The sequence below is a fragment of the Notamacropus eugenii genome, chromosome 6, assembly GCF_028372415.1.
Source record: "Notamacropus eugenii isolate mMacEug1 chromosome 6, mMacEug1.pri_v2, whole genome shotgun sequence".
Classification (NCBI taxonomy): Eukaryota; Metazoa; Chordata; class Mammalia; order Diprotodontia; family Macropodidae; genus Notamacropus; species Notamacropus eugenii.
Genome location: NC_092877.1, coordinates 15,548,398 through 15,574,044, shown reverse-complemented (window position 1 = coordinate 15,574,044; position 25,647 = coordinate 15,548,398). Strand labels below are relative to the sequence as shown.

Below are 25,647 nucleotides of genomic sequence, written 5' to 3'. Positions count from 1 at the left end.
TTGACTTGTTAGCAGGATTTTACTGAGCTAGCCTCTAACCTGAAAGTGATGAAACAGCAGGCCAGAGACAAAGTGCTAGTAGCAAGGTAGCCTTTATTAATTAGTTTCATTATGAGGAACAGATTTGCAAATCAGGAATTCTACTGATCAGAATTCTACCTTGCTGATGTGAAGTCAGAGATTATATGCATAAATCATAATGGGAAGGATGGGGGAAGGTGGATTATAAACAATTGCATCCTAGGGCCAGATTGGTTTCCCATGACAAACCCACAAGTGGAAGACAATACAGCAATCCTGGAGTCCTGTGGAAGCAATATTGCTTCAGTCTTTGGAGTCGTTACTTGGTGGGTCACAGGACCAGAGTTCTGTGATGGAAACCATTTCTACAGTCTTTGATTCGCTTCACTTAAGGTATACAGGCACAAGAATGCAGTGCTTGTGAGAGTGTGTCATGGGTTTGATTGATCATTTCAAGCTGCATTGTAAGTCTGACTCCCAAGAGAGAAAAGGAAATTCTGAAAAATCTAATCTATTAGCATACTCATCACACATATCACATTGATTAATATGAAAAATCATAATTCCCTTCACAGGCTGTTGAAGGAGGAATCCAGCTCATTATCTTGTGTGTGCTCTGTCTGTCAAGTCTTACTTATCCATACCTCTATTCATGAGACATTTAGGGATTCAGCCATGTGTTCACCAAGAAGATTGGATTGATGCCTGCAGGTCGTGTTTAATAACTACTTTCTGGCTACTTCCTCCTGTGCCTGTTCTCTCTTTATGGGTGAACCTGCTACAGACATCATAGCTTCTTATCCTCACCAACATTTCATAACTTACTTGAGTGGCTGGCTTAAGTTTTTATTGTCATTTCCATTTCACTGAAGGGGAGACTGAGTCATTGCAACTAATGTGATTTGGCTAAAATCTCTCTGAAAAATAGCAGCCAAACTGACAGCAAAACTGTGCTTTATGTTTCTAATAGAGGTTCCCAATTCTGTAATTCAGAATCATTTCCTGTTGGAAGACCTTAGACAATTCAAATCAATTTGGCAAGCATTTATTTATCAACACACACTGTACCAGTCACCGTGCTAGGCACTAGGGATATAAAGACAAGAGCAAGACAATTTCTACCCTCCAAAGCTTACATTCTACTGAGGTGATGTGGATGGGGGGGGGGGGGTAGTGTGGAGTAGTAGGATAAAACAAATACCCAGATAAGTAAACACAAGGTATAAATAAAATAATTAGCTGCAGGCACTTTCTCTGACTCTTCCCTTCTGCCCTGAAAGCTCTCCCTCCTTAACTCTGAGTACTGACCTTTACTTCTTCCTTTAAGTCCGAACTAAAATCCCACCTTCTACAGGAAGGCTTCTTCAAGACCTCTTAATTCCAATGCCTGCCCTTTATTAATCATCTCCTATTTATCCTGTAGATAGCTTGCTTTCTATGTATTTGTTTGCATATCATCTCTCTCATTAAATTGCAAGCTCCTTGAGGGCAGGGGCTGTCTTATGCCTCTTTTTGTATCCTTGGTGCTTAGCACAGCTCCTTGTGCAGAGTAGGTGTTGAATAAATGTTTGTTGATTGATTGATTTCAGGAAGAGAAAACATGAATTACTAGGGGGATCAGGAGAGTCTTCATATAGAAGCTGACATCTGAATTGTACTCTGTAGGAAGCTGAAAATTCCAAGAGGCTACGCTGAGGAGGGCCAACATTTCAGGCATGGGAGACACCAACACCTAGTCTGAGAGCAAAATCTCAATCAACCCCCTTGGGAAGGAAAAGAGGTAAAATCTAATCATTGTAGGCTCTATAGTATTACATGTCCTAGACAGAGCATAGTGAAAAGTCATGTTTGAATGATGTCTCTGACATTTCTGCTTATATGACCTTGAAATAAGTAAAATTTTCACTCTTAAAAGGGATAGGGCCCACAGTCATAACCTGGGACCCTTTCATCTGTCACAGAACACAATCTGAATGCAGGTGCAGTAGTGATGAGAGAAGGAATATCCATCCCTCATGCCCAAATTCCTTTCAGGATTGAGGGGGAGGTCTGGCCAGGAGTGATATTCCAAAGAACCCATCTTTGATGCCAACTACTACAATTTGTCTTTGATAAATCACTTAACCTCTTTAAGTCTCACTTTTTTCGTCTCTAAAATGGGATCTTTGGACTCTAAGGTCACTTTTAGCTCTATTTCTGTGATTCTGTGCCAGTGGGACACTTGGTTGAGGCAAAGCAAGAGAACATGACAATGGCATGAGATAGGTGTACAGAATACCAGGAAGCACAGGCTCTCTCTGAAGAACCACAGGGAGAAAATATATGTCCCACCCCTGACCATATCATCATCCTCGAGCAAAGCCCTACTCACCCATCCCTAGTTATAGCTCTGATGAGATATTCTCTTGGTGGGACTCTCTTTTCTTCTCTCTCTATAAACTCTCTCTTATAATCCATGTTGCACATCTAAGCACATATTGGCTCACTTGGCTAGAATGTAAACACCTTGAAAACAAGACTTCTTCCTGTATTTTCCATTGCATTGCTAGGGCCTGGCATATAGTAGGTGCTCAGTGAATACTAGTTGGTAGGCATGGGAATCATAACATCTTAGGTTAGGAAAAACAATTTCTGTCTTGAAAATCCTCTTAAACTCTTTTAAGCAACTAAAATGAAAGGAGGAAAAAGCAATGGAGTTCATCCTATTTAACTAGACTGTTAAAAAGACTGTGCCCACATTCACAGCACAAGCTTAGTCAAGGCAACATCACAAGCAAGAAAGGTGTGGACCAGTCAGACTGAAGCTTGTGAGTTTGTTTGCTGTTGTTTTGTTATTTTTTAAGTGTACTATGATGTCCCTGTTAACCTCAAAAAAGTATTTCAGTATAAAATTTGTCTGAGCATCGCAGGCAAGGAGGATAGGGAATTCAGGATGGAGAAAGTTGCCCCATTACACCTGGAGCTGTAATAGGTCAGGATGATGAGAAAATGAAATGGAAAGGATGATGACAATGCTTGGAATCATTGAGCTAGACAGTTAGTGACCAAGAATAATTAGTTAAATGAGGAAGCTGCTGTTCAGGTCTTCTTCATCCCCAGATGGCCCCAGGTGAGTATCTTCCCAGTCTTGCCCAGCAGGAGCAGCCTTTCCAGCACCAAGAACAGGTTTCTCACTGTCTTGACCCAAGGTTTTAACACTTCTCCCAGGCTTACCTGCAAGTATATTTAGCACTGCCTATGCCTACTCAGATAAAAAAAAAAAATGGATAGATGGGGCTCTGGTTTGTATATTGCTCACTCAATCAAGCAGCAAGCATTTATTAAATACCACTCACTAGACGCTGGGGATACAAACTCAAAAACAATTCTTCAGTCCATCATTTCCGTGCCCCTTGAGGGCAAAAATGAAATAAGAACTAGAGGTGGAGTCTGTTGTTATTTTGGAGGGTGCTTGGCTGTTGTTTCTCCTCAGAAACAAAAATGCTCACGTAGATAAAGAACTGTCCCCAGAATCAGTAAGACCTGCGTTCAAATCCCACAAATCTGACTCAGACTTTCTGTCAGGTAGAGAAAGACTCCTCTTTGGGGAGTTGCTCACATCAATGGAATCACAGGTCTGGTCCTTCTTCCACCACCACCACCTCACCCAAAAATCCCCGACACATAAAATAGTGCTTGGTTCATTGTAGGTGCTTAACAGATATTTGTTTATTGGCTGATTGGTTACACTCCCTTACTTTCTTCTTACCCCTGTTCTCTACCCAAAGTAGAAACTAACCAAGGGGCATTCTCTGACCAGCAAAAAGTGTTGGAATTAAACTCATAGGAAATATTCAAAATGAACTCGAAGACAGTTGTATAAATTTATACTCCAGTCTAGTTAACCTAGTGACTTCCCACCCCCTTCCCAAAATGTATTTTGTGTCTGTAATACATATTTATTTATTTGCTAAAGAAGGAAATGACAAACCACTCCAATATTTTACCAAAACAGTACAGTACGTGGAGCCACAAAGAGTCAGACACAACTGAACAACTGAACGGCAACAAATTCGTTTATTTACCTATCAATTCGTCTATTGATCAATGTTTGTTTACTTATTTATTCTTTTTCTAATTTATTTAATATTTTCCCCCAATTACATGTAAAAACAATTTTATCATTTGTTTTTAAAAGTTTGATTTCCAGTTCTTTCCCTTCCTCTCTCCCCATCCTACCTCATTGAAAAGGCAAGCAGCTCTATATAGGTTACACATGTACAGTCATGCAAAACATTTCCACATTAGTCATGTTGTGAAAGAAAACATAGACCAATAAAAAAACCTCAAGAAAAATAAAGTTTTAAAAAGTATGCTTAAATCCGTGTTCAGATACTAGCAGTTTCTTCTCTGGGGATGGATAGCATTTTTTATTTATTTTTTTATTTTTTTTAATAATTAAATGTATTTATTTAACTTTTAACATTCATTTTCACAAAATTTTGGGTTACAAATTTTCTCCCCTTTTATCCCCTCCCCCCCCAAACACCAAGCATTCTAATTGCCCCTATCACCAATCTGCTCTCTCTTCTATCATCCCTCTCTGCCCTTGTCTCCATCTTCTCTTTTGTCCTGTAGGGCCAGATAGCTTTCTATACCCCTTTACCTGTATTTCTTATTTCCTAGTGGCAAGAACATTTCTCGACAGTTGATCTTAACACTTTGAGTTCCAACTTCTTTACCTCCCTCCCTCTCCACCCCTTCCCTTTGGAAGGCAAGCAATTCAATATAGGCCAAATCTGTGTAGTTTTGCAAATGACTTCCATAACAGTTGTGTTGTTTAGGACTACCTATATTTCCCTCCATCCTATCCTGACCCCCATTACTTCTATTCTCTTTTGATCCTATCCCTCCCCATGAGTGTCGACCTCAAATTGCATTCTCCTCCCCATGCCCTCCCTTCTATCATCCCCCCCACCCTGCTTATCCCCTTATCCCCCACTTTCCTGTATTGTGAGATAGGTTTTCCTACCAAAATGAGTGTGCATTTTATTCTTTCCTTTAGTGGAATGTGATGAGAGTAGACTTCATGTTTTTCTCTCACCTCCCCTCTTTATCCCTCCACTAATGAGTCTTTTGCTTGCCTCTTTTATGAGAGATAATTTGCCCCATTCAATTTCTCCCTTTCTCCTCCCAATATATTTCTTTCTCACTGCTTGATTTCATTTTTTTTAAAGATATGATCCCATCCTCTTCAATTCACTCTGTGCACTCTGTCTCTATGTATGTGTGTGTGTGTGCATGTGTGTGTGTGTAATCCCACCCAGTACCCAGATACTGAAAAGTTTCAAGAGTTACAAATATTGTCTTTCCATGTAGGAATGTAAACAGTTCAACTTTAGTAAGTCCCTTATGACTTCTCTTTGCTGTTCACCTTTTCCTGGTTCTCTTCATTCTTGTGTTTGAAAGTCAAATTTTCTTTTCAGCTCTGGTCTTTTCATCAAGAATGCTTGAAAATCCTCTATTTCATTGAAAGACCAATTTTTCCCCAAAGTATTATACTCAGTTTTGCTGGGTAGGTGATTCTTGGTTTTAGTCCTAGTTCCTTTGACTTCTGGAATATCCTATTCCATGCCCTTCGACCCCTTAATGTAGAGGCTGCTAGATCTTGTGTTATCCTGATTGTATTTCCACAATGCTTGAATTGTTTCTTTCTAGCTGCTTGCAATATTTTCTCCTTGACCTGGGAACTCTAGAATTTGGCCACAATGTTCCTAGGAGTTTCTCTTTTTGGATCTCTTTCAGGCGGTGTTCTGCGGATTCCTTGAATATTTATTTTGCCCTCTGGTTCTAGAATCTCAGGGCAGTTTTCCTTGATAATTTCATGAAAGATGATGTCTAGGCTCTTCTTTTGATCATGGCTTTCAGGTAGTCCCATAATTTTTAAATTGTCTCTCCTGGATCTATTTTCCAGGTCTGTTGTTTTTCCAATGAGATATTTCACATTATCTTCCATTTTTCCATTCTTCTCGCTTTGTTCTGTGATTTCTTGCTTTCTCATAAAGTCCTTAGCCTCCATCTGTGCCATTCTAATTTAGAAAGAACTATTTTCTTCAGTGAGCTTTTGAATCTCCTTTTCCATTTGGCTAATTCTGCTTTTGAAAGCATTCTTCTCCTCATTGGCTTTTTGAACCTCTTTTGCCAATTGAGTTAGGCTAGTTTTCAAGGTGTTATTTTCTTCAACATTTTTTTGGGTCTCCTTTAGCAGGGAGCTGGTCTGCTGTTCATGCTTTGACTTCATGTCTCTCATTTCTCTTCCCAGCTTTTCCTCTACCTCTCTAATTTGATTTTCAAAATTCTTTTTGAGCTCTTCCATGGCCTGAGCCCATTGGGTGGGCTGGGACACAGAAGCCTTGATTTCTGTGTCTTTGCCTGATGGTAAGCATTGTTCTTCCTCATCAGAAAGGAAGGGAGGAAATGCCTGTTCATCAAGAAAGTAACCTTCTATAGTCTTATTTCTTTTCCCTTTTCTGGGCATTTTCCCAGCCAGTGACTTGACCTCTGAATATTCTCCTCACACCCACCTCACCTCCTGATCCTCCCAGCCAGTGTTTGGGGTCTGAGATTCAAATGCTGCTTCCAGCCTTAGGGCTTTTGGCGGGGGCAGGGCTGCTATTCAGTGTGAGATTAACTTCAGGTGGTCAGGTCGGGGCAGGGCCGCCTCTCAGGCTCAGTTCCCTCAGGGGGTTTATGCAGAGACCTTCAACAATGGATTCAGGTTCCCGCCCCCTTGGGGAGCCCTGGTCTGCAGCCGCCTCTCAGCTTCTACCTCCCGGGGGGGCCTGAGTTATGGGGGCACCCCACTCCCCTCTCAACCCGCCAAAGAGACTCTCTCACCGACCCCCATCACCTGTGGGTGGAGGGACTTGTGCGGCCGCTGGAGATCCCGTCCCTGAAGCCTGCTCGGATCTGTATCTCTTGGTGCCACGGCCACGGCAGGTCTGGGCTGGGCTCCGAGTCCCGGCGCCCAGTCCGCAGCGCGAAGGACCCCCGCGAGAGGTTTGCAGGTCTCTCGGGAACAGAAATCTCCCTCACTCCAATGTTCCGTGGCCTCTGCGTGCAGAATTCTCTGTGAGTTACTTCCCTGTAGCCGTTCTATGGGTTGTGGGTTCGGAGCTATGTGTATGTGCATCTTTCTACTCCGCCATCTTGGCCGATGCATAGCATTTTTCATCATATGTCATTCAGATCATTGTCTTGGATCATTGCACTGCTGAGAATAGACAAGTCATTCAAAGCTGATCATCTTATCACATTGCTGTGTACTTTGTACACAGTACATATCACTTCGCATCAGTTCATGTAAATCTTTCCAGATTTTTCAGAGGGCATCCTGCTCATCATTTCTCATAGCACAATAGTATTCCATCATAATCACACACCACAGTGTGTTCAGCCGTTCTCCAATTGATGGCCATCCTTTCAATTTCCAATTCTTTGCCACCAGAATAGAGCTACTATAAATATTTTTTTACATTTAGGTTGTTTTTCCTTTTTTGTTGCTTGTTTGTTTTAATCTCTTTGAGATACATACCTTTGGTTTTGCTGGGTCAAAGGGTATACATGGTTTTATAGCTCTTTGGAGCATAGTTCCAAATTACTCAACAGAATGGTTGAATCAGTTCACAACTCCACCAACAAGCATTAATGTCTCATTTTCATCATATTCCCTCCAATGTTGGTCATTCCCATTCTAGCCTATTAGTCAATCTAACAGGCATGAGGTAGTACCTCAAAATTGTTTTAATTTCAATTTATCCAATCAATAGTGATTTAGAACATTTTTCATGTGGCTATATATAGCTTTGATTACTTTACCTGATAACTGTTCATATCTTTTGGTCAGTTATCAATTGGGGAATGGCTCTTCTTTTTAGACATTCAACTCAATTCTCTAAGTTTGAGGAATGAGGCCTTTATCAGAGAGACTTGCTTCTAAATTTGTTTCTCAGTTAATATTCCTAACTTTATTTCCTTTTATCCTATTTCTCCTTCTGTTTATTCTATTCTCTCTCTCCTATCACCCTGTCCTTCCTCAAAAGTGTTTTGCTTTTTACCACCCTCTCCCCCAATCTTCCCACTCTTGTATCATCCTCTCTCCTCTTTTCACCTTCCCTTCCTACTTTCTTGTAGGGTAAGATAGATTTCTTTATCCAATTGAGTGTGTATATTATTCTTTGATCATCTTTGAGCCAATTCTGATGAGAGTAAGGTTCATTCATTCCCCCTCACCTACTCCCCTTCACCTCCACTGTAGAAGTTTTACTTGCCTCTTATGTAAGATAATTTACCCCATTCTACCTCTCCCTTTCCCTTTCTCCCAGGATATCCCTCTCTCATTCCTTAATTTTATTTATCAGATATCATCCCTTCATATTAAAATCATACTTGTGCCCTCTGTCTACATATATATACCTCTTCTAGCTGCCTTAATAATGAGAAAATTCTTATGAGTTGCAAGTGTCATCTTCCCATGTAGGAATATAAAGAGTTTTACCTTGTTAAGTCCCTTATGATTTTCCTTTCCTGTTTACCCTTTTATGCTTCTCTTGAGTCTTGTGTTTGAAAGTCAAATTTTCTATTCAGCTTTGATCTTTTTATCAGGAATACTTGAAAGTCCTCTATTTCATTGAATATCTATCTTCCCTCCCAAAGGATTATACTCAGCTTTGTTTGGTAGGTGATTCTTGGTTGTAATCCTAGCTCCTTTGCCCTTCAGAATATAATATTCCAAGACCTCTAATCCTTTAAAGTAGAAGCTGCTAAATCTTGTGTTAGCTTGACTGTGATTCCATACTTGAATTTTTCCTTTCTGGATGCTTATAATATTTTCTCCTTGACTTAGGAGCTCTGGAATTTAGCTATAATACTCCTGGGAGTTTTCATTTTGAGACCTCTTTCAGGAGGTAATTGGTAGATTCTTTCAATTTCAATTTTACCCTCTGATTCCAGACTATCAGAAAAGTTTGCTTTGACAATTTCTTGAAAAATAATTTTGGGCTCTTTCTTTGATCATGGATTTCAGGTAGTCTGATAATTTTTAAATTCTCTCTCCTGAATCTATTTTCCAGGTCAGCTGCTTTTCCAAAGAGATACTTCATGTTGTCTTCTATTTTTTCAATTCACTCTGGAGCTCATAGACTGGACAACAAGTCCCCATCCACCTAGCACAGAATGAATGTAATTACTAAATAGTAATTGTTTCTCTTTTACTCAGGAACCCTGAGGGTCTTACCCTCCCAGTTTGATTCATTTTTTTATTAAAGGGGTCATCTCTTGAGTAACTACTTAAAGAAGCCTATTCATTGAATGGGTATATCTGACTCAAAGTGAGAATGTGATAAGACCTTAGCCTGAAAGGTCCAGGGTCTCACATTGTATCCTCAGTCATCTCCAGTTGTCCTGATGAATATCAGGCCATTGCACCCAGATGGCTCAGGAGAAGAAAGTGAGGCTGGTGACCTTGCACAGCCCTCTCTCACTCAGATCAAAGTCAACTGCAAGCCATGTCATCATCCTGATATCCTGGTCCTCTTTCAAAATAAATAACAAATACAACAATTTTTTCATTCTTTTGATTTTGTTTTATTGTTCCTTGATCTCTCATAAAATCATTAGCTTCCATTTACTTAAAGGAATTATTTTCTTCAGTGAATTTTTGTGCCTCTTTTTCCATTTGACCAATTCTGCTTTTTATGGAAATCTTTTCCTCATTGGTTTTTTGTAGCCTGTTTTAAAGTGTTATTTTCCTCAGTACTTTTCTGTGTCTCTTTATCAAGCTGTTGACACTTTTCTCATGATTTTCTTGCACCACTCTCATTTCTCTTCCCAATTTTTCCTCTACTTCTCTTACCTGATTTTGAAAATCCTTTTTGAGCTCTTCCATGGCTTAAGACCAATTTATATTTTTGTTAGAGGCTTTGGATGTGAGACCTTTGACTTCATGTTCTTTTGAGTGTGTGTTTTGATCTTCCTTCTCCCCATAGTAACTTTCTATGGTCAGATTTTTTTTCTGTTGGTTACATATTTTCCCAGAATATTTATTGACATTTAACTCTTTGTTACAACAGGGTTCTGCTTCCAGGGTGGAGGGCACACTGAGCCAAGCTTCAGGTATTTTGTGCAGCTGTTTTCAGAGGTAATTCTAGGGACCTGTAAGTTTTCAGTTCTTCCAAGATAGTATGTTTTAAGGAGAGGTATATTTACTACTCTCCTCATCTGTGTTCCGGTCTGTGAGCAACCACAAGCACTCTTTTCTGCCCTAGAAGTGTGACATGGGTACCTTCTCCCCTGTGGTGACAAGCTGTGGTGTACTAGTGTTCCTCCTTGCCCTGGGACTACCACCACCCAGAGCTATGACCCAGATCTGAGAATGGACAAAGGAACAGAATCCTGCTTCATTGCTAATAAAAAGACATCTGTAATCTCCTGCTGACCACTTATTTGATCCCCTTACCATCTGTGGGCTAAGAGCTCAGGAAGCAGCTGCTATCACTGCTAATCTAGTGGCTCCCAAGGCCTGCTCCTAGGTTGTTGGGGCTCAGGCTGTGCTGGTGCAACCTGCTCCAGATTCTGCCCAGGTGTGACAGACCTTTCTTGCGGACCTTCTAAGTTGTTTTTGGCTGGAAAATTATTTCATCCTATTCTCTTGTGGGTTCTGCTGCTCCAGGAATAGTTTCATGGCATTATTTAAAGGTGTTCAGAGGGGTTTGGAGGAGAGCTCAGGAAGTCTTTGCTTTTTCTCGGCCATCTTGGCTCCAGCACTCCCCTACTTCTCTATTTTTTTAAATTTATGTTTATTTGTGTGTTTGTTGATGTGTGCATTGTCTTCTTTGATAGACTGATTCTATCAGGACCTGCTTTATTTCTGTCTTCACATTCCTGGTGCCCAGCACAGGGTCTGGCTCATAGTAAGTGCTTAATAAATGATTATGGATTGAATGACTGATTCCTGACATTCTTCTTATTTTCTCCTTCAAGATGAGGGAAAAAATGTCCTTGAACATTAGGAGTTAGGTGAAGAGAGATCACCCAGGTCATCTTTCTGAAAGGACAGCATGGCATAGGGCCAGTCATTTGGTCAACAAATATTTCTTAAGTGCTTATTATATGCCAGGCACTGTGCTAAGTGTGGAGGATACAAAGAAAAACAAAAATCCTATCCTCTAGGAGATTATATTCCAATAGGGGAGATAGCATGCAGTTAAACATATAGATATATACAGGGTCTTACTGGAATACAGTGACTGCCATGTTTCTTTCTATTTGTCTCTATAAGACTCAGTCTCCTCAGTTGTAAAATGAAAGACTTGGGCTGACTCGTCCAAATGTATGATTTTATTTGGTATCTACTAAATTCCTCATAATAATAATATAGGTGGAAGGAGCCACAACTAGCAATTTTTGCTCTTGGGCTAAGTTCTAAGAGTACATGCAATTAGTGGCTGATACAAACATGGCCCTTGGATAAGGAGGGAAGGAAAATTGCTCACCTCAGCCACATTCATATAGTTCGCTAGTGTAGCTAAGTATTCTTACTGTCTAGGTGCTGAGCTCCATTGTTTCTACACACACAAAAGACCACAAGTGCTCAGATTCCTCTAAATTTAGAGCCCTGAGACAAAGCCCTAGTCACTTAACCTTCGTTATGGCCCTGGATAAACGCTCTTGTGCCTAAATTATGTTGAATTGGCTTGGGTTCAAAAGGTAGTCTGTGGATAAGTTAGAAAAGTTAGAAAATTATCTCTCAGCTCATGAGTAATCAGGCAGATGAAACACGTGCCATTGTCTCAAGGGCATGGCTACTCTTTGGAAACAACTTTGCTTTTGATATGGTGGCTTTTTCTTCCCTCTCCCCCCTTCCCCAAAGGGCAAGAGGCAGGCACATGGAGCATCCACTGATGTTTCTCTGTCTTCCACATCCTGTAAGCCTGTCCCTGATGTCTTTTCTCTGTTCCTCTCTGTGATTTCCTTAAGTGCTTTTAATGGCTGCTTGACACCGGGACATTGCCAGCCATGCGCTCCATTTGTAATCTGCGTTTGTTGCTTGAGCTGAACTTGTGAGGTGACCTCTGCAAAAGAAGTGCTAGTGAGGAGGGGCTGAGGAAGAGGGAGCAAGGCTCTGGGCTGTTGGAGGGAACCAAGATATTTTGTCCTAAATTGCAAATTGGTCAAGAGCTGGAGGAGTATTCTCACCTCCAGCCTCTTTGGTCCGCTGTGTCTGTGCATGCAATTTGTAGTTAGTTCATTATGATACGAGGGAACTCCCACATGCTGCAGGGAAAGAAGAAACAAAACAGATAATTAGCCCAGAGTAGCTAGATCTCTCCCCAGGACTGGGCTTATTTTTCAATGTTGGCTATGTGCCTTGCCACCTTGGGAATGAACAAGCAGCTGCCTTTGAGGTAAAAAACGGAGTACTTAGAGCAACTCTTAATTATTCAGGCATTTATGTTCCTGGGCTCTGGGAGAGCCCTCTCTCTCTTTTTAACTATTTATTTAGTAACATCACCAAAGGAAACCAGGGTAGGAACCAAAAAGGGAGATAAAATTCAAGTCATTCATTTATTTATTTGGCAAATATTTGCTCATTTCAATTCCACAAAATATAAGTTCCTTCTGTTGGACATGGCACCACTCCAGGCACTGGAGAAAACAAAACAGCTAAAATGAAGCAGTGTCTACCACCAAGGAGGTTACACTCTATTGGAGGAATTCAATATATACACAGGCAAATTAATAAAAATGATATACAAAGTTGAGATACAGACTATGCCTAGTAGATGAATAACTATCTTATCAGGAGTTAGGAAAACCTGAGTTCAGATCTTACCTCTTACATATGCTGGCTGTGTGACTCTGGGCCCATCATTTAACTTCTCAGTGTCTTAGGCTAGTGGTATCAAATTCGGATAGAAATAGGGGCCGCTCAACCACACACAAGGATCCCTGCAATCTTCTTATGAACATATAAACCACATGTTAACATTGTCTGTGTTCAATTGTTTTTAATTTATATTGTTAAACGTTTCCCAGTTACACTTTAATCTGGAATTTTAATTTAATCTGGAAATGTAAATTCATCATCATATTTGATTCTGTTCTGTTCCAGGCAACTCTCTTAGACCTATTTTACTAGAAGGAATTTCCTCACCTGGGAGTGCCCTATGCCAATGAAATCCTAAGTGGAGTCCCTATTTCCAGACCTATCTCTTTATCTCTACCCCTGTCTCTATCTCTTTATCCCAATCCTTTTGTCTATCCCTATTCTATCTCTATCTATATTTTTATCATAATATGTTTAAAACTTGGCACTAGGTGCTGGAGATAAAAAGACAAAATGAAAAATAAATCAGCCCTGTCATTTACATTCTACAGCAGAGGTGTCAAACTCATGGCTGGGAAAAAAATCAAGAGTGCCACCCGAATCAGGTTAAAATGTCATTGGGAAATATTTAACAAAATAAATTAAAATACAATACGACACATATAATGTTACTTTGTGCTTTTCTAAGTCAATTTGCAGCCTGCAGGGATCAGTTTCTATTTGAGTTTGACACCACCAATCTATCTGCATCACACCCAATTAAAAATACAAAAGATGCCCCAAAGCAACGTATGATTAAATGTTAATTAAGTGGTACAAACATTAAGTGTGATGAGTTTGTGGGAAGGCGAAATCGAAGTAGTCTGGAATGATCAGAAAAGATTTCAGGGATAAGTCAGAATTTGAGCTCAGCCTAGAAAGATGTGCAGGAAGTACATCCCCAAAGGATACCCAAGGGAACACTCGGGAAAACATGAGCTGAGACTCCTAAATCCACTTCTGCTAGGCGCTCCAGTAGAAGGCTAGACTCATGGTGGATGCTTAAACTTAGTCTATAAATGAGGTTTAGAGAATGTGTAGATATTAAGTCCAGTTCAGTAACGATTTATTAAGCATCTCAGGGAACTTACACACTATTTAAGTTCTTCAAAGACAGATTCTTTTTCATTTTTATCTCCGTATTTCTAGCATTTAGCACAATGTCTGGCACAGAGTAGGTGCTTAAAACTTGATTGATAATATTTCCATTTTCCATTACTATAGATTACTGACAATATTAACGTGGATGGAAAGCCATTGTAGAGTCTGTTCAAGAGAGGAGGATGGAATTTATGCATTTATTCAATATTCAATTCAAGTCAGTCAATATTTATTAAATACCTACTATGTGCATAGCACTATGCCAGTTACTGAAGGGGATAGAAAAATTACATAGGACATGATCCTGGCCTCATTGAGTTTATAGTCAAACAGCCACAATAAACACAGTAACATGGATAATAAGGAAAATAGAGAGATGCAGATCAAAGAACTCCTTAAGGCTGAAAGGAAAGGTCATTACTGACAGATCAAGGAAGACTTCATGGAGAAGGTGTCATTTGACTTGGGTTATAAAGAGTAGGCATAACTTCAGCAAGTGAGGGGTGATAGGAAAGGAAGGCATTCCAGGTACATGGAAAAGTATAAAAAATCATAGAGGACCAGAAGTGAATGATGTTCCTTTTGAGGGACAGAGAATAGACCAGTTTGGGTAGACCATAGAGAGTATGGAGAGAAGCACTTAGGTGAAATAATGGATAGAAGGCTGAGCCTAGAGTCAGAAGACCTGAATTCACATCCAGCCTGAACAACTCATTTTACCTCTGTCTGCCTCACTTTCTTCATCTGTAAAATGGGGCTGATGATAATAATAGTACTTACCTCCCAGGGTTGTTGTAAAGATCAAATGAAATCCTATGTGTAAAGTGCTTAGCTTAGCACCTGGCACACAGCAAATGCTGTATAAATACTAGCTGTTATTATTAGCTATTAAAATCAGCCTGGGAAATTAAGATGCCTCCTCCTCACCTCTGTCTGTTAGAATCCTAGCTTCTTTTCAAGCTCAGCTCAAGTCTCACTCTCTACATGAAACTGTTCCTGATCCCTCAAATTCACCACCCTAGTATTTTGTATATACTTGTATCTACATATGTCTAATGTTATGTATATACACATATATGGGACATATATGTACTGTGTATACATGTTGCTTCCCCTGACAGAATATAAGCTTCTTGAGGGCAACTCCTGTTATGTTTTTGTCTTTTTAACTCTAGAGCTAGCATAATGCCTAGCACACACTTTTAATAAATGCGTATTGATTTATTGATGATCAGTTTGTGGAGGACCTTCTTTAAAATATAGACAATCAAGAAAATAATAAATCAAGTTCTGATGTATAATGTTTGCAGATATCCAAGATGTAAATTCTCACCCTGAATATTTAACAATCTACTCCAGGTTGCAGCTGTCTTTAATAAATCCCTGAGTGGGGCATCTGGAGCTGATCTACACAATGAGCCTTAGAAGTCAATAGGGGTACTTCTTCTTTTGTGTTCCTAGGGAAGGAAAGAGCGTCTTAACAATTAGCTAAAGGAATTGAGGATATTTACCCTGGTGAAGAGAGAACTTTGGGTTGAGGGGGACAGGGGAGGGAGGGCTGGGAGAATATAATTGTTACCTTCAGATAGTTAAAGATCTGTCCCACAGAAAAGACTATTGCAGATGGACTGCTTGGCCCCATAAAGCAGAACTCAGATCAAGAGGTGGAAAATTTAGGCTTGACCTAAGTAAGCAAGGACAACTTCACCAAAAATTAAAGCTATCTCAGAGTAGGCTGATTCTGGAAGTAGTGAGTTCACCATCTTTAGAGGGCTTCAAACAAAAGCTACATCGCGGTATCAGGTTTTGAGTATGCTGTAGAGAAGATTCTCTTTCTGTGTGTCATTGAACTAAACTGTGACTAGGTTTCTTCCAAATCTGAAGGTTTTTAACATTGAAATGTATAGAAATATTTGTTATTACATGCTAAACTCCAAGATACTGTCCTCCGGACTTTCTTGGCTGCATCAGAATTTTGTTGTAATGGATGTGCTGAGATTCTGTGATAATGTCAAGACATTTTGAAGGATGGAAAAAGGATGCTGAAGATGGCATGGGTCTTCTCAATTTAATGCCCCATGGCCATGGGAATTTAAATTAGCGTGCTTTGTTTAATCAGAAAGGTGAGATCAGATCAGGGAGCTTAAGTCCTTTCTCTCTGTGCATGAGTTGGAAACTATCCATGAATAGGGGTAAAACTTCATATAGAAAGAGGACTGAAAAGGGGCCAATTGTGGTCCAACGCTGCAGATTTATGGTCCTAACTTTCTTCTAAGAACAGCTCAGGTACCAACTCCTCCATAATGCCTTTCCTGATCCCCCGGTCATTGATGCCTCTCACATTCTTGGAAACATTTTGTGAAACTTTGTATGTAAGGGTAGAGATCAGAACTTTGATTTCATTTCTATAGGGACCGCTAGTGCAAGAAAACTCCATTTACCAATGCAGATCAACACCTTTTCTGCAATTTAGAGTCAGTCGATAAATATTTATTATGTACCTACTACATGTCAGGCACTGTGCTAAGTGATGGGGATAGAAAAGAAGGTGAAACACAGTCTCTGCTCTCATGGAGTTTCTAGTCTAATGAGGAATAACTATATGCAAACAAATTGTAGACAGGATAAATTGGAGATAACCAATGGAGGAGGTAAGACACTAGCAGTAAGGGAGATGAGGAAAGGCTTCCTTCCTAGAGAAGGTGGGATTTTAACTGGGACTTGTAGGAAGTCAGAAAAACCAGGAGATGGAGATCAAGATGGACTGCTACTAGAATTAAGGGGGATTGGGAGATTAGCCAAGAATAACTGAAAAGTTAAGTGGTTTGCTCAGTCACAGAGCCAATAGGTGTCAGATTGAGGAATTGACTAATCCTCTAGGGCCATGCTGTTTCTGGACTTTGGATTATTTACCTAGGTACATGTCTAAACCTCCTTGAGGAAGGAATTGCTTCATTTCTGCCCTTGAATCCCCAGTGCCTAGCACAATTGTCTTGCTCCATAGTAAGGGCTTAATAAATGTTAGTTGAATTGGATGCTTGGGAGTACCCACACATTCCCCCTTTGCCTTTATTTCATTCCAATCTTTCATCTCTTTCTTCCACATCAATTCTCCTCCCCTCTTGTTTTCCAGCTCTGACTGGGGAGTTGACTCATTCAGACTGGAGAGCATCCAGGCATGAGGGCAGAAATCTCTCCAGAAACGGTCAGGTGACAGGCTCTCAGCAGTCTCTTAGAGGTCACATCTGATGCCACTGAGATTGAGAGCTCAGCTTCTTTAGCCCATCTGGGCAGGAAGCAAGAGTTGGTGTCACTGAGGCAAGAAAGAGTGAAAGATAAGGGAGGTTTCTGATTTTGGCTTTCTACTGAGCTGAGCTCTATGAAGAAAGTAGAGATTGTACTTCAAGGATCAGCACCCATTTCCACCAACTTAATATGCATGTGGGGAGCATGCTGGCTATAGGATTGAAAGGACTGGAAAAGATCTTACACATCATCTTATCTAACACTTGCATTTTACAAATAAAGAAATTGGTACCCAGAGAGATGTCAGAAAATCAGAGAATATCAAAAATTGCAAGTACCTAAGAGAAAGCCAGTCCAATCTCTCATTTTACAGATGAAGAAACTAAGACCCTGAGAGAAAATATTAGGGAATCTGAATGGCATAGAGACATAGGTGAGGAAATTGTGTCCCAAAAAAGAGATGTTGTTAAATCATAGACTATCTGAGACAGCAGGGACCTTCTAAATCATTTAGTCCAATCTATCATTTTACAACTGAGGAAACTGAGATCCAGAGAGAGATTAGGGAATCTAAGAATGGCAGAGCTGGGAGGAATCTTAGAGATATAAGAAAGGAAACTGTTACTCAGAGAGGAGAAGATGAGAGAGTCATAGAATGCCAGAGCTGGGATGCACCTTACAATACAGAATCTCAAAGTCACAAGGGGCTCAAAAATCAGAGTCAACCCCTCTATTTTACAGATGAAGAGGCTGAGATGAAGTCACTTGCCCAAGGTCACATATGTAGTAATTGAACCAGGAATTTAACCCACGTCCTCTGACTTCAAATCTACAATCACGCTTTCTGCCATATCACACTATCTCCCATCATCTAGTTCTGCCCTCATTTTACAGATGAACAAACCAAGACCCCAAAGAGTCAGTGAATTGCCCAAGGTCATATAGATACCATTCCTTACTGTCTGATGTCTTTTAAAAAAGAAGAGGGAGTAAGAAGAAGAGAAGGAGAAGGTGAAGAGGAAGGTCAGAAGATATAAAAAGAGAGGAAAGGAGGGAAAGAGGAAGGAAAGAAGAACAAAACAGCCCCATTCTACTTCCAAAATAACTCCAAATATCCTGGACAGAGGAACATGAAGGAGAACAAGTTGAGCCAAACTGGCTAAGCCTGGCTGGTCCCCATCCTTTGTGGTGGGAAAGAAAAGGCATTTGATCAGCAGCCAAGCCCCATCAGTTCTACCAGTCCCAGTAGCAATATTAGACACCAGACTCAGGGAAGGGGAGGGCTGGAGAAGCAGTATATGGAAGAAACTAGCTTTCTCTTTCCAGTTGAGTATGAAGTCAGTCATTCTGCAGGACTGAACAAAAATAAATAAATAACTAAATACAAAAGGAGTGTTAATTCTGCGTTCTGGAGCTTTCCCGCATTTACAATCAAAGGACCCTAAAAATAGTTTGATGGAACCGTGCCTTATTGTTTGCACTTCTGTCATGTCTTTATGGTAAAGAATAAGCCCCCAAAGAATGCTCTTGTGCTTTCCCCTGAGTAGTTTCTTGTGATATTTATTTTACTGACGTCCCTCCCTGACCCCTCCACTCTTCTCCTCCACCACCACCACCCCTCACCCCCAGGCAAGCAGAGTCTTACGAACACCAATGAGGAGGGTGGTGGTTTTGTTGAGTGGGTGTATGGTTAGAGGATGAAATCTGTGCTTTGTTAGCCTGTCTTCTGGAAGAGCTACCTGGAAGACATGAGTGGGAATGAGATACTTTTGTCCCCTTAGTCTAACTTTTCCTGTACAAAAGCACTTGTTACTCTCCCTTCCTGATATTGGGATCAGTGAGAACAGCCACATAGGCACATAAATTGTCAGAACTACAAGGACACCGAATATTAGATCTGAAATGTCCACTCTGAGAAATGGAGGTGACCTTGGAATCTTGAATGTCAAGAATTGAAAGGAGGCTTAGAACACAGAATGTCCAAACTGATAAGACTCTTTGAACGTATTCTTCTTTCCATATACTTATCATAGTCTTGGGATATTTATTATATTTGTCATATTCACATAATTAATTTCATATATTATATTATTATCATTTTCAGATAGGCTCATCAGTGATAGGTTTAAACACCAGGCGATGAATATTTTAATGATCAGGACAACTTAGCCTTCTACTAAAGTGGAGCTAGAAGAGGTATCCACATCAATCCTGATCCCTTCCTACCTTTCCAGTCTTCTTCCAAATTCCTCCATTCTGTGTACTCCAAGATCCAATAACATTGACAACTTTGAGGCTCCTCAAACAAGACCTTCGATCTTCCAATTCTGTGCATCTCCACACCTGACTCTCTCTCATTCTCTCTCTCTCTCTCTCTCTCTCTCTCTCTCTCTCTCTCTCTCTCTCTCTCTCTCTCTCTCTCTCTCTCCTCTTCTCCATCTCCTGGCTTCCTTCAAAAATCTACCCTTCTTAATAAGATTTTCCTGGTTCTCCTTAATGTCACTGCCTTCCCTCTGGGATAATTTCTTTCCAGTCTATCCTGTATCTAGCTTGCTTTTATGTAGTTGTTTGCAGGTGAACTTTCCCATTAGGTTGTGAGCTCCTTGAGCACAAGGACTATATTTTTGCCTCTCTTTGTATCCTCTGAGATAACGAAGTGCCTGGAACAAAGTAGGAGCTTAATAAATGCATGGCATTCAACAACTTGTTTTCTCTTAAATACCAGCTGACCTCCCCACTTGAGAAGCAGTTAAAAGGGTTGGATGACTGGCTTTCTGTGCTTCAGAGATGAAATGTTCCTCCATGGATTATTTCATCCATCCTGTCTAGGGAGCCAGAAAGAAACAGGGTTCTAGTGAAAGTAATCACAACTACTATCAGGAGGCTATTAGTGGAAGAATGTGATCCAGAAGAAAAAGATAATACCCAAGAGCCCCAGAGCTATTTGACAGGTTGTATTTCTTCCCTTGAAGATGACTCCAGAGCTTTGGAAGAAGTCTCCCTTGCTTCTTGGAGGCAATCAGCAGGATGCTAATATGCATTGGAAACATATTATTGTCCTGTGGTAGAAGATTTAGGATCTGAGTACCAAGGTCTTCAGAACTGAAAGAAGCAGCAGCCCTTTCTTTTTATCACTAAGGAAAATGAAGCCTAGAGGAAGTTAAAAATGACTTATCCAAGGTCATATAGGCAAGTCTATGGCAAAGCTGAAGTGTAAATCCAAGATATGGTGCCAATCTGGTGTTCTTACCTCTATACTTATCTTTCATTTTGATGAAGGTTGTGAAGTTGACCATAAGTAAATTACATGGAGTCAACTGGAAGGTGTTCTGTCTTTAGAAAAGGGGCCCTTAATCTTTTTTTGTTTTTTGTGCCATGGACCCCTTTGGCCATACATTAATGCCTATAGAAAACTTCTCAGAATAATGTGTTTAGAGGTATGAAACAAAATACACAGGATCACAAAAGAAACCAATTATGTTGAAATACATGTATCAATTTAAATAAAAATTATTTAAATTTCTTTTATTAAAATTTATTTAAATTATTCAATATAAGCAAAAACCCCCCACAAATTTATGTATTTCAGGTGATGAATTTAGAGGTATTATAACTGAGAACTTGCCAAGGACCTGATAACTGACACATCTAGTGATTGATGTGGGAATAGATGGTACCACAAGAAGAAATTTGGAATTTATCATAAGATCATAGATTTTAGAACTAGAAGATACCTTAGAGGCCATTGAGTGTAACCTCTCTATTTTATAGATGAGAAAATTTTAAGTGACTTGCTCAAGTCAATCTCCAAAGCAGAATTTGAATTCACATATTCCTGAGTCCAGGTACAGCTCTCCATCCACTATGCCACGGAGCTCTGATGACATTGAAATTCTGTGTAGGTATGGAAAGATCCAGAATAAAGGGTAATATTTTCATCTCTTCTCTTCTTCTCTCCCAGCAAATAAAAAGAAGTCATTTAGCTTGTTCCTGGGAGCCATAATAAGGGAATATCTATTCATCTCCATCCAACAAACATTTGTCACATTCTATGTTGAACACAGATTATGTTGTTGTGTTCAAAGTTGAACACAGCATAATTATTAGCCCTAAGGGTTGCCTCTTACTATGAGTAATGCAACAAATGAACAAATTATAATACAACACAGAATATTATGCCTTCAAATAGCTGAAAACTCTCCCCCTTCCCCATTTATTCATCATTCATATATCTCTAGTTCTATGGAGGGTACCATCATCCTTCCAGTCACCCATGTTTGCAAGTCACCCCCAGCTCTTAGAGTCACCCCCAGCTCTTGACTTACCTCAAAACTGATATTGAAAGAGATGCTAAGTCTTATAAGTTTTGCCTCTACATCCCTTAATCCTGCCCCCTTTTCTAGACTCACAAAGATACATCACTCATCATCACTTCTTCACCTGGACTATTGCAATAGCCTCTTAATTGACTTTCCTCAAAGGTCTTCCCTTTTCCCATACACTCTCCATGTGGTTGCCAAAATAATCTTCCTAAAATGAACATCTGACCTTGTCACTATCTCACCAAGAATCATCATTGGTTCCCTATTACTTCTAGGACACCATTTAAAGCCTTTTGCAATCTAACTCCAACCTATCTTTCCAGTCTTCTTTCATTCATACACTTAATGACCCTCCTAGTCAAACTGACAGACTTGCTATTCTCTGAACTCAACATTTAACTCTCCACTCCATCCATCCACACTGATAGTTCTCCATGCCTGAAATGCCTTCTCTCCTCACTTCCATCTCTTAGAATCCTTGGCTTGCCTTCAGGCTCAGACAAGACATTACCTCCTCCATGAAGCCTTTCCTGGTCACCCCTCATCATTTATGCTCTATTCCAATTATTTTGTACTTTTTAATCTATTTATTCCTTCTATCCTCTAGTAGAATGTATGTTTCCTGAGGGCAGAGATTATTTTTGTCTTTTCTTCATATCCCCAGACCTAACTCAGTCTTAAACATGGTAAGCATAATTACTTTTTACCCTTTAAAACTTAAATAAGTTTAGCTGTTGTTATTATTTAGCAAATGATTATCAAACTAAATTGGATAGGATAAAATAGAACTGGACAGAATGAAATGGAACTGAACTGAATTCACTTCCGCTGAATTCAGTTTAATTGAATTGAAGTCAATTGAATTTGGTTGAATTGAATTTAACTGAATTCAGATTTGATTGAATTAAATAGAAAAGCTGTTGTATGAATGAGGGAAAAGAGTTATCTATCCCAAGTTGCTCATAAGGGTAGTACTAGAATCCATGAGAGGAAGTTATCAGAAAGGAAGATTCAGCTCATAGCACTCTTCCTCATAGTGACCAACTAATCAAAGCTGTGTGATCATGGAATGAGATACCTGCATCATGAGGAATAAGCAACCCATCAGGAAGTATTGAAATTGGCGTTAGGAGACTTCACCTATGCCAGGATATCATAGAAAGGATCAATGCTCTGGGAATGAAATTGGACCTGACAATATCGATGGGTCCTTCCAGCACTAAGCTTCCATAATGTCGAGTATCTAGTGTCCTGCCCCTTTCTCCATTTTGGTCTTCCTAGATCTTAGGAAGGTAGAGGTGGTGGAATAGATAGAGGAAAGGATTTAGATTCAGAAAGATGTAAGTTTGAATCTTTCCCTGTAATCCTGCTCCAGTCTCTTACTAACCTCTCTCTTAAGAAATGTGGAAATAATGGCACCTAACTCCTAGGGTTGTTGTGAGAATTGAATGAGATCATACAGTTAAAATGTTTTGTAAATCTTAACCATATGCCACATGAAAGTTAACTGCTGTTATTATTGGTGTTTACTTAGTTTTTTATTTGTTGTACCCTCAGTTAGAATGTAAGTTCCTTGAGGGTAGAAGGGGCTATTCTTTATTTTGTTATGTTTTTATTTTTCTCTGCCCCTTCAGGGAAGTGGTTCTCCACCTGAAAATGACAAAATAAGAGATCAGAGGAAGGATGGGTTTATGGATCCACCATTCCACTGGGCCACTTCTTGCCTGGCATGTCAAGGTTTCCCCCAAATAGATGCTCTCCATTTTCTGTGGGCCCTGGATGCTTCACTCTGCACCAAACACTTCAGGAAACACTATGCCTTTTCCCTGCCCCAATATTGTATCATCTTCATCTCTTGCTGGCAGAGCTGGTATTTTCTATGCAGGCAGCACCTTTTGGGAATTCAGACAAACCCTCTAGTGTGGTTTGATGAAGTCAAATTAGATGTGGTGCTCATCTCATCAACTGTCGAGTCTGCACAGCCTTTCTCATGATAGGGGCAGATTCATATTAACCAAATCTGACACATCATCATCAACCATTAGTTCACCAGATTGGGGTTGGAGTTTGGATGTTTTTTAGCCTTTTCTTAAGTTAACAGGCAGTCAGTTGTGTGACCAGAGCTTACTCTGCCTCTAAGACAAGGTGACTAAGAAGTAGACACATAGGTAAACCCAGGAAGAAGGAGGACCCAACACCAGCCAAATGCTTCATGTTGGAAAACATTCCTACAGCCTCTATGGATTTGCTTATATTATAATTATACTAGTTAGCATTGAGACATGGATTCAAATCATGCCTCTCCTACTTGTTCCTTGTGCGACACAGGGAAATAATAATGTTATCTAACATTTATGTGGTGTTTTTTATGTGCCAGGCACGGTGCTATGTGTTTGTCATTCTTATCTCATTTGATCCTCATGATAAACCTGGCATGTAAGTGCTATTATTATCCCCATTTTACAGATGAGGAAATTGAGGCAAACAGGAATTAATTAAATATTTGCTCAGGATCACACAACTAGTAAGTGTCCAAGGTCAGTGTGGAACTCCAGTCTTCTTGACTGAGCTTGGTTGGCCATCAACAGCACCATCTAGTTAAATCTCTGAGTCTTTTGTCTTATCTATAAAATAGAAGTGATAATAGCACCTAGCATCCAAGGAAGGGTGTGTCAAGGATGATGATGATGATAATGATAGGAGGTAGTGTCCTGGTTCAAAGCAAAGAGAGCTAGATTGGAATAAAGGAAGCATGCTCAGGAAGATGTAGGTTCAAATCCCACTTCATTTACTGAATAACTGGACAAGCCCCTCAATCTTTTCTCTGCCTCAGTTTCGCTATCTGTAAAATGAGGGGATTGAACTCCTTCAAGTCCCCTTCAAACTCTAACTCTACGATCCTGAGCTGATTCCATGTTCTAAGATTTACAAAGTGCCTTACACACAATCATAGATTCAGAACCATGAGAGACTTCAGAGGCCATCTGGGCCAAGCCACCAGTTTTACAGATGGGGAAACGGAGAGATGGACAAGTGACTTGCCCAAGGTCACACAGGCCAGAAGTAGCAGAAATGGGATTTGAACTCTGGTCCTGTGATTCCTGATCCAGTACCTTCTTCCCCCATCCAGGTCTTTGCTGCAACTAGACTCCTTCCCTGTCTCAGGAGCACAGAAAGCAAGCCCACGCATGAACTAGAGACAGATTCTGTTCTTGGCACAGCCTGGAGGCAAACAAGCACTTTGCAGACTTCTTGCTTGGACTGGCACCTGCATTCTCTATCATTCCAGTCCTGCTCCCAGTTGTGAGTGGATGATATAATCACGTTTGAGCCTCCCTCTTGATGTCTGAGTGTCCCCCACGCAGGCTCTATATTCAGCTCCCGTTGGCTTGTTTTTTCCCCCTAAACATCTGTGTTTGCTGCCTGGGGAAGCATCGTACTGAACACGGTCCTAATATTTTAAACTGAACCTTTTTCACTTACGTTGCGTGTTGGCATTGTGCTAGACATCCTTCTGAGGGAGATGCACATGCATGTTTTCCTCTTCTCTCTTCTTTTAAGTAAGAAAAACTTCATCTCTGACCCAGGATAATAGAAAGGATCCTATATTTAAAGCTGGAAGAGGTCATGGGGTCCAACCCCGTCATTTTACAAAGGAGAAAGCCGATGCCCAGAAATGTGACTCACTCAAGGTCACAAGGTGGTCAATATGGCTGGAATTGGAACCCCTTTTGAAGAGGAAGATGAGCCACAAGGGACTGATGAGAATGAGCCAGTTTTTCTCTGTGACATGAGTTCTGTGAGAAAGGAGGGATTGGACTTTTGTCTTGGCCACAAAAATTCAGTTATTTCTTTGGGTTCTGCCCTGACAGAGTTGCTAGATCAAGTTCACTAAGTAATAATGGATAGGTAGGGGAGGGGCATGAAGGGAAGCAAGGGCTTTGGTGAATTTTGACTCCAAAGGATGAATGGGGAGACATACCTTCTCTTTTCTTGGCAGAGAGGTGATAGATGATGGAAACAGAATGAATCTTCAGATGGCCAGTGACTTAG

General features: G+C 40.3%; 1 protein-coding gene across 10 annotated transcripts in view; it reads left to right on the top strand.

The window, feature by feature from the left end:
* TRIM44 (tripartite motif containing 44) overlaps positions 1-25,647 on the top strand; it is a 184,125-nt gene that overhangs the window by 130,864 nt on the left and 27,614 nt on the right. The window contains exons 6-7 of one of the 10 annotated variants that reach the window (XR_011969233.1): positions 1,687-1,801; positions 10,131-10,198. The exons of 7 other annotated variants lie outside the window; for them this stretch is intronic. Coding sequence is in view for 1 of the 3 variants with exons in the window: in XM_072619146.1 (XP_072475247.1) it covers positions 10,131-10,161 (31 nt within the window). In the remaining 2 variants the exon portion in view is untranslated. The remainder of the gene's footprint in view (positions 1-1,686; positions 1,802-10,130; positions 10,199-25,647) is intronic. 2 more of the 10 variants (XR_011969232.1, XM_072619146.1) reach the window with 2 other exon arrangements.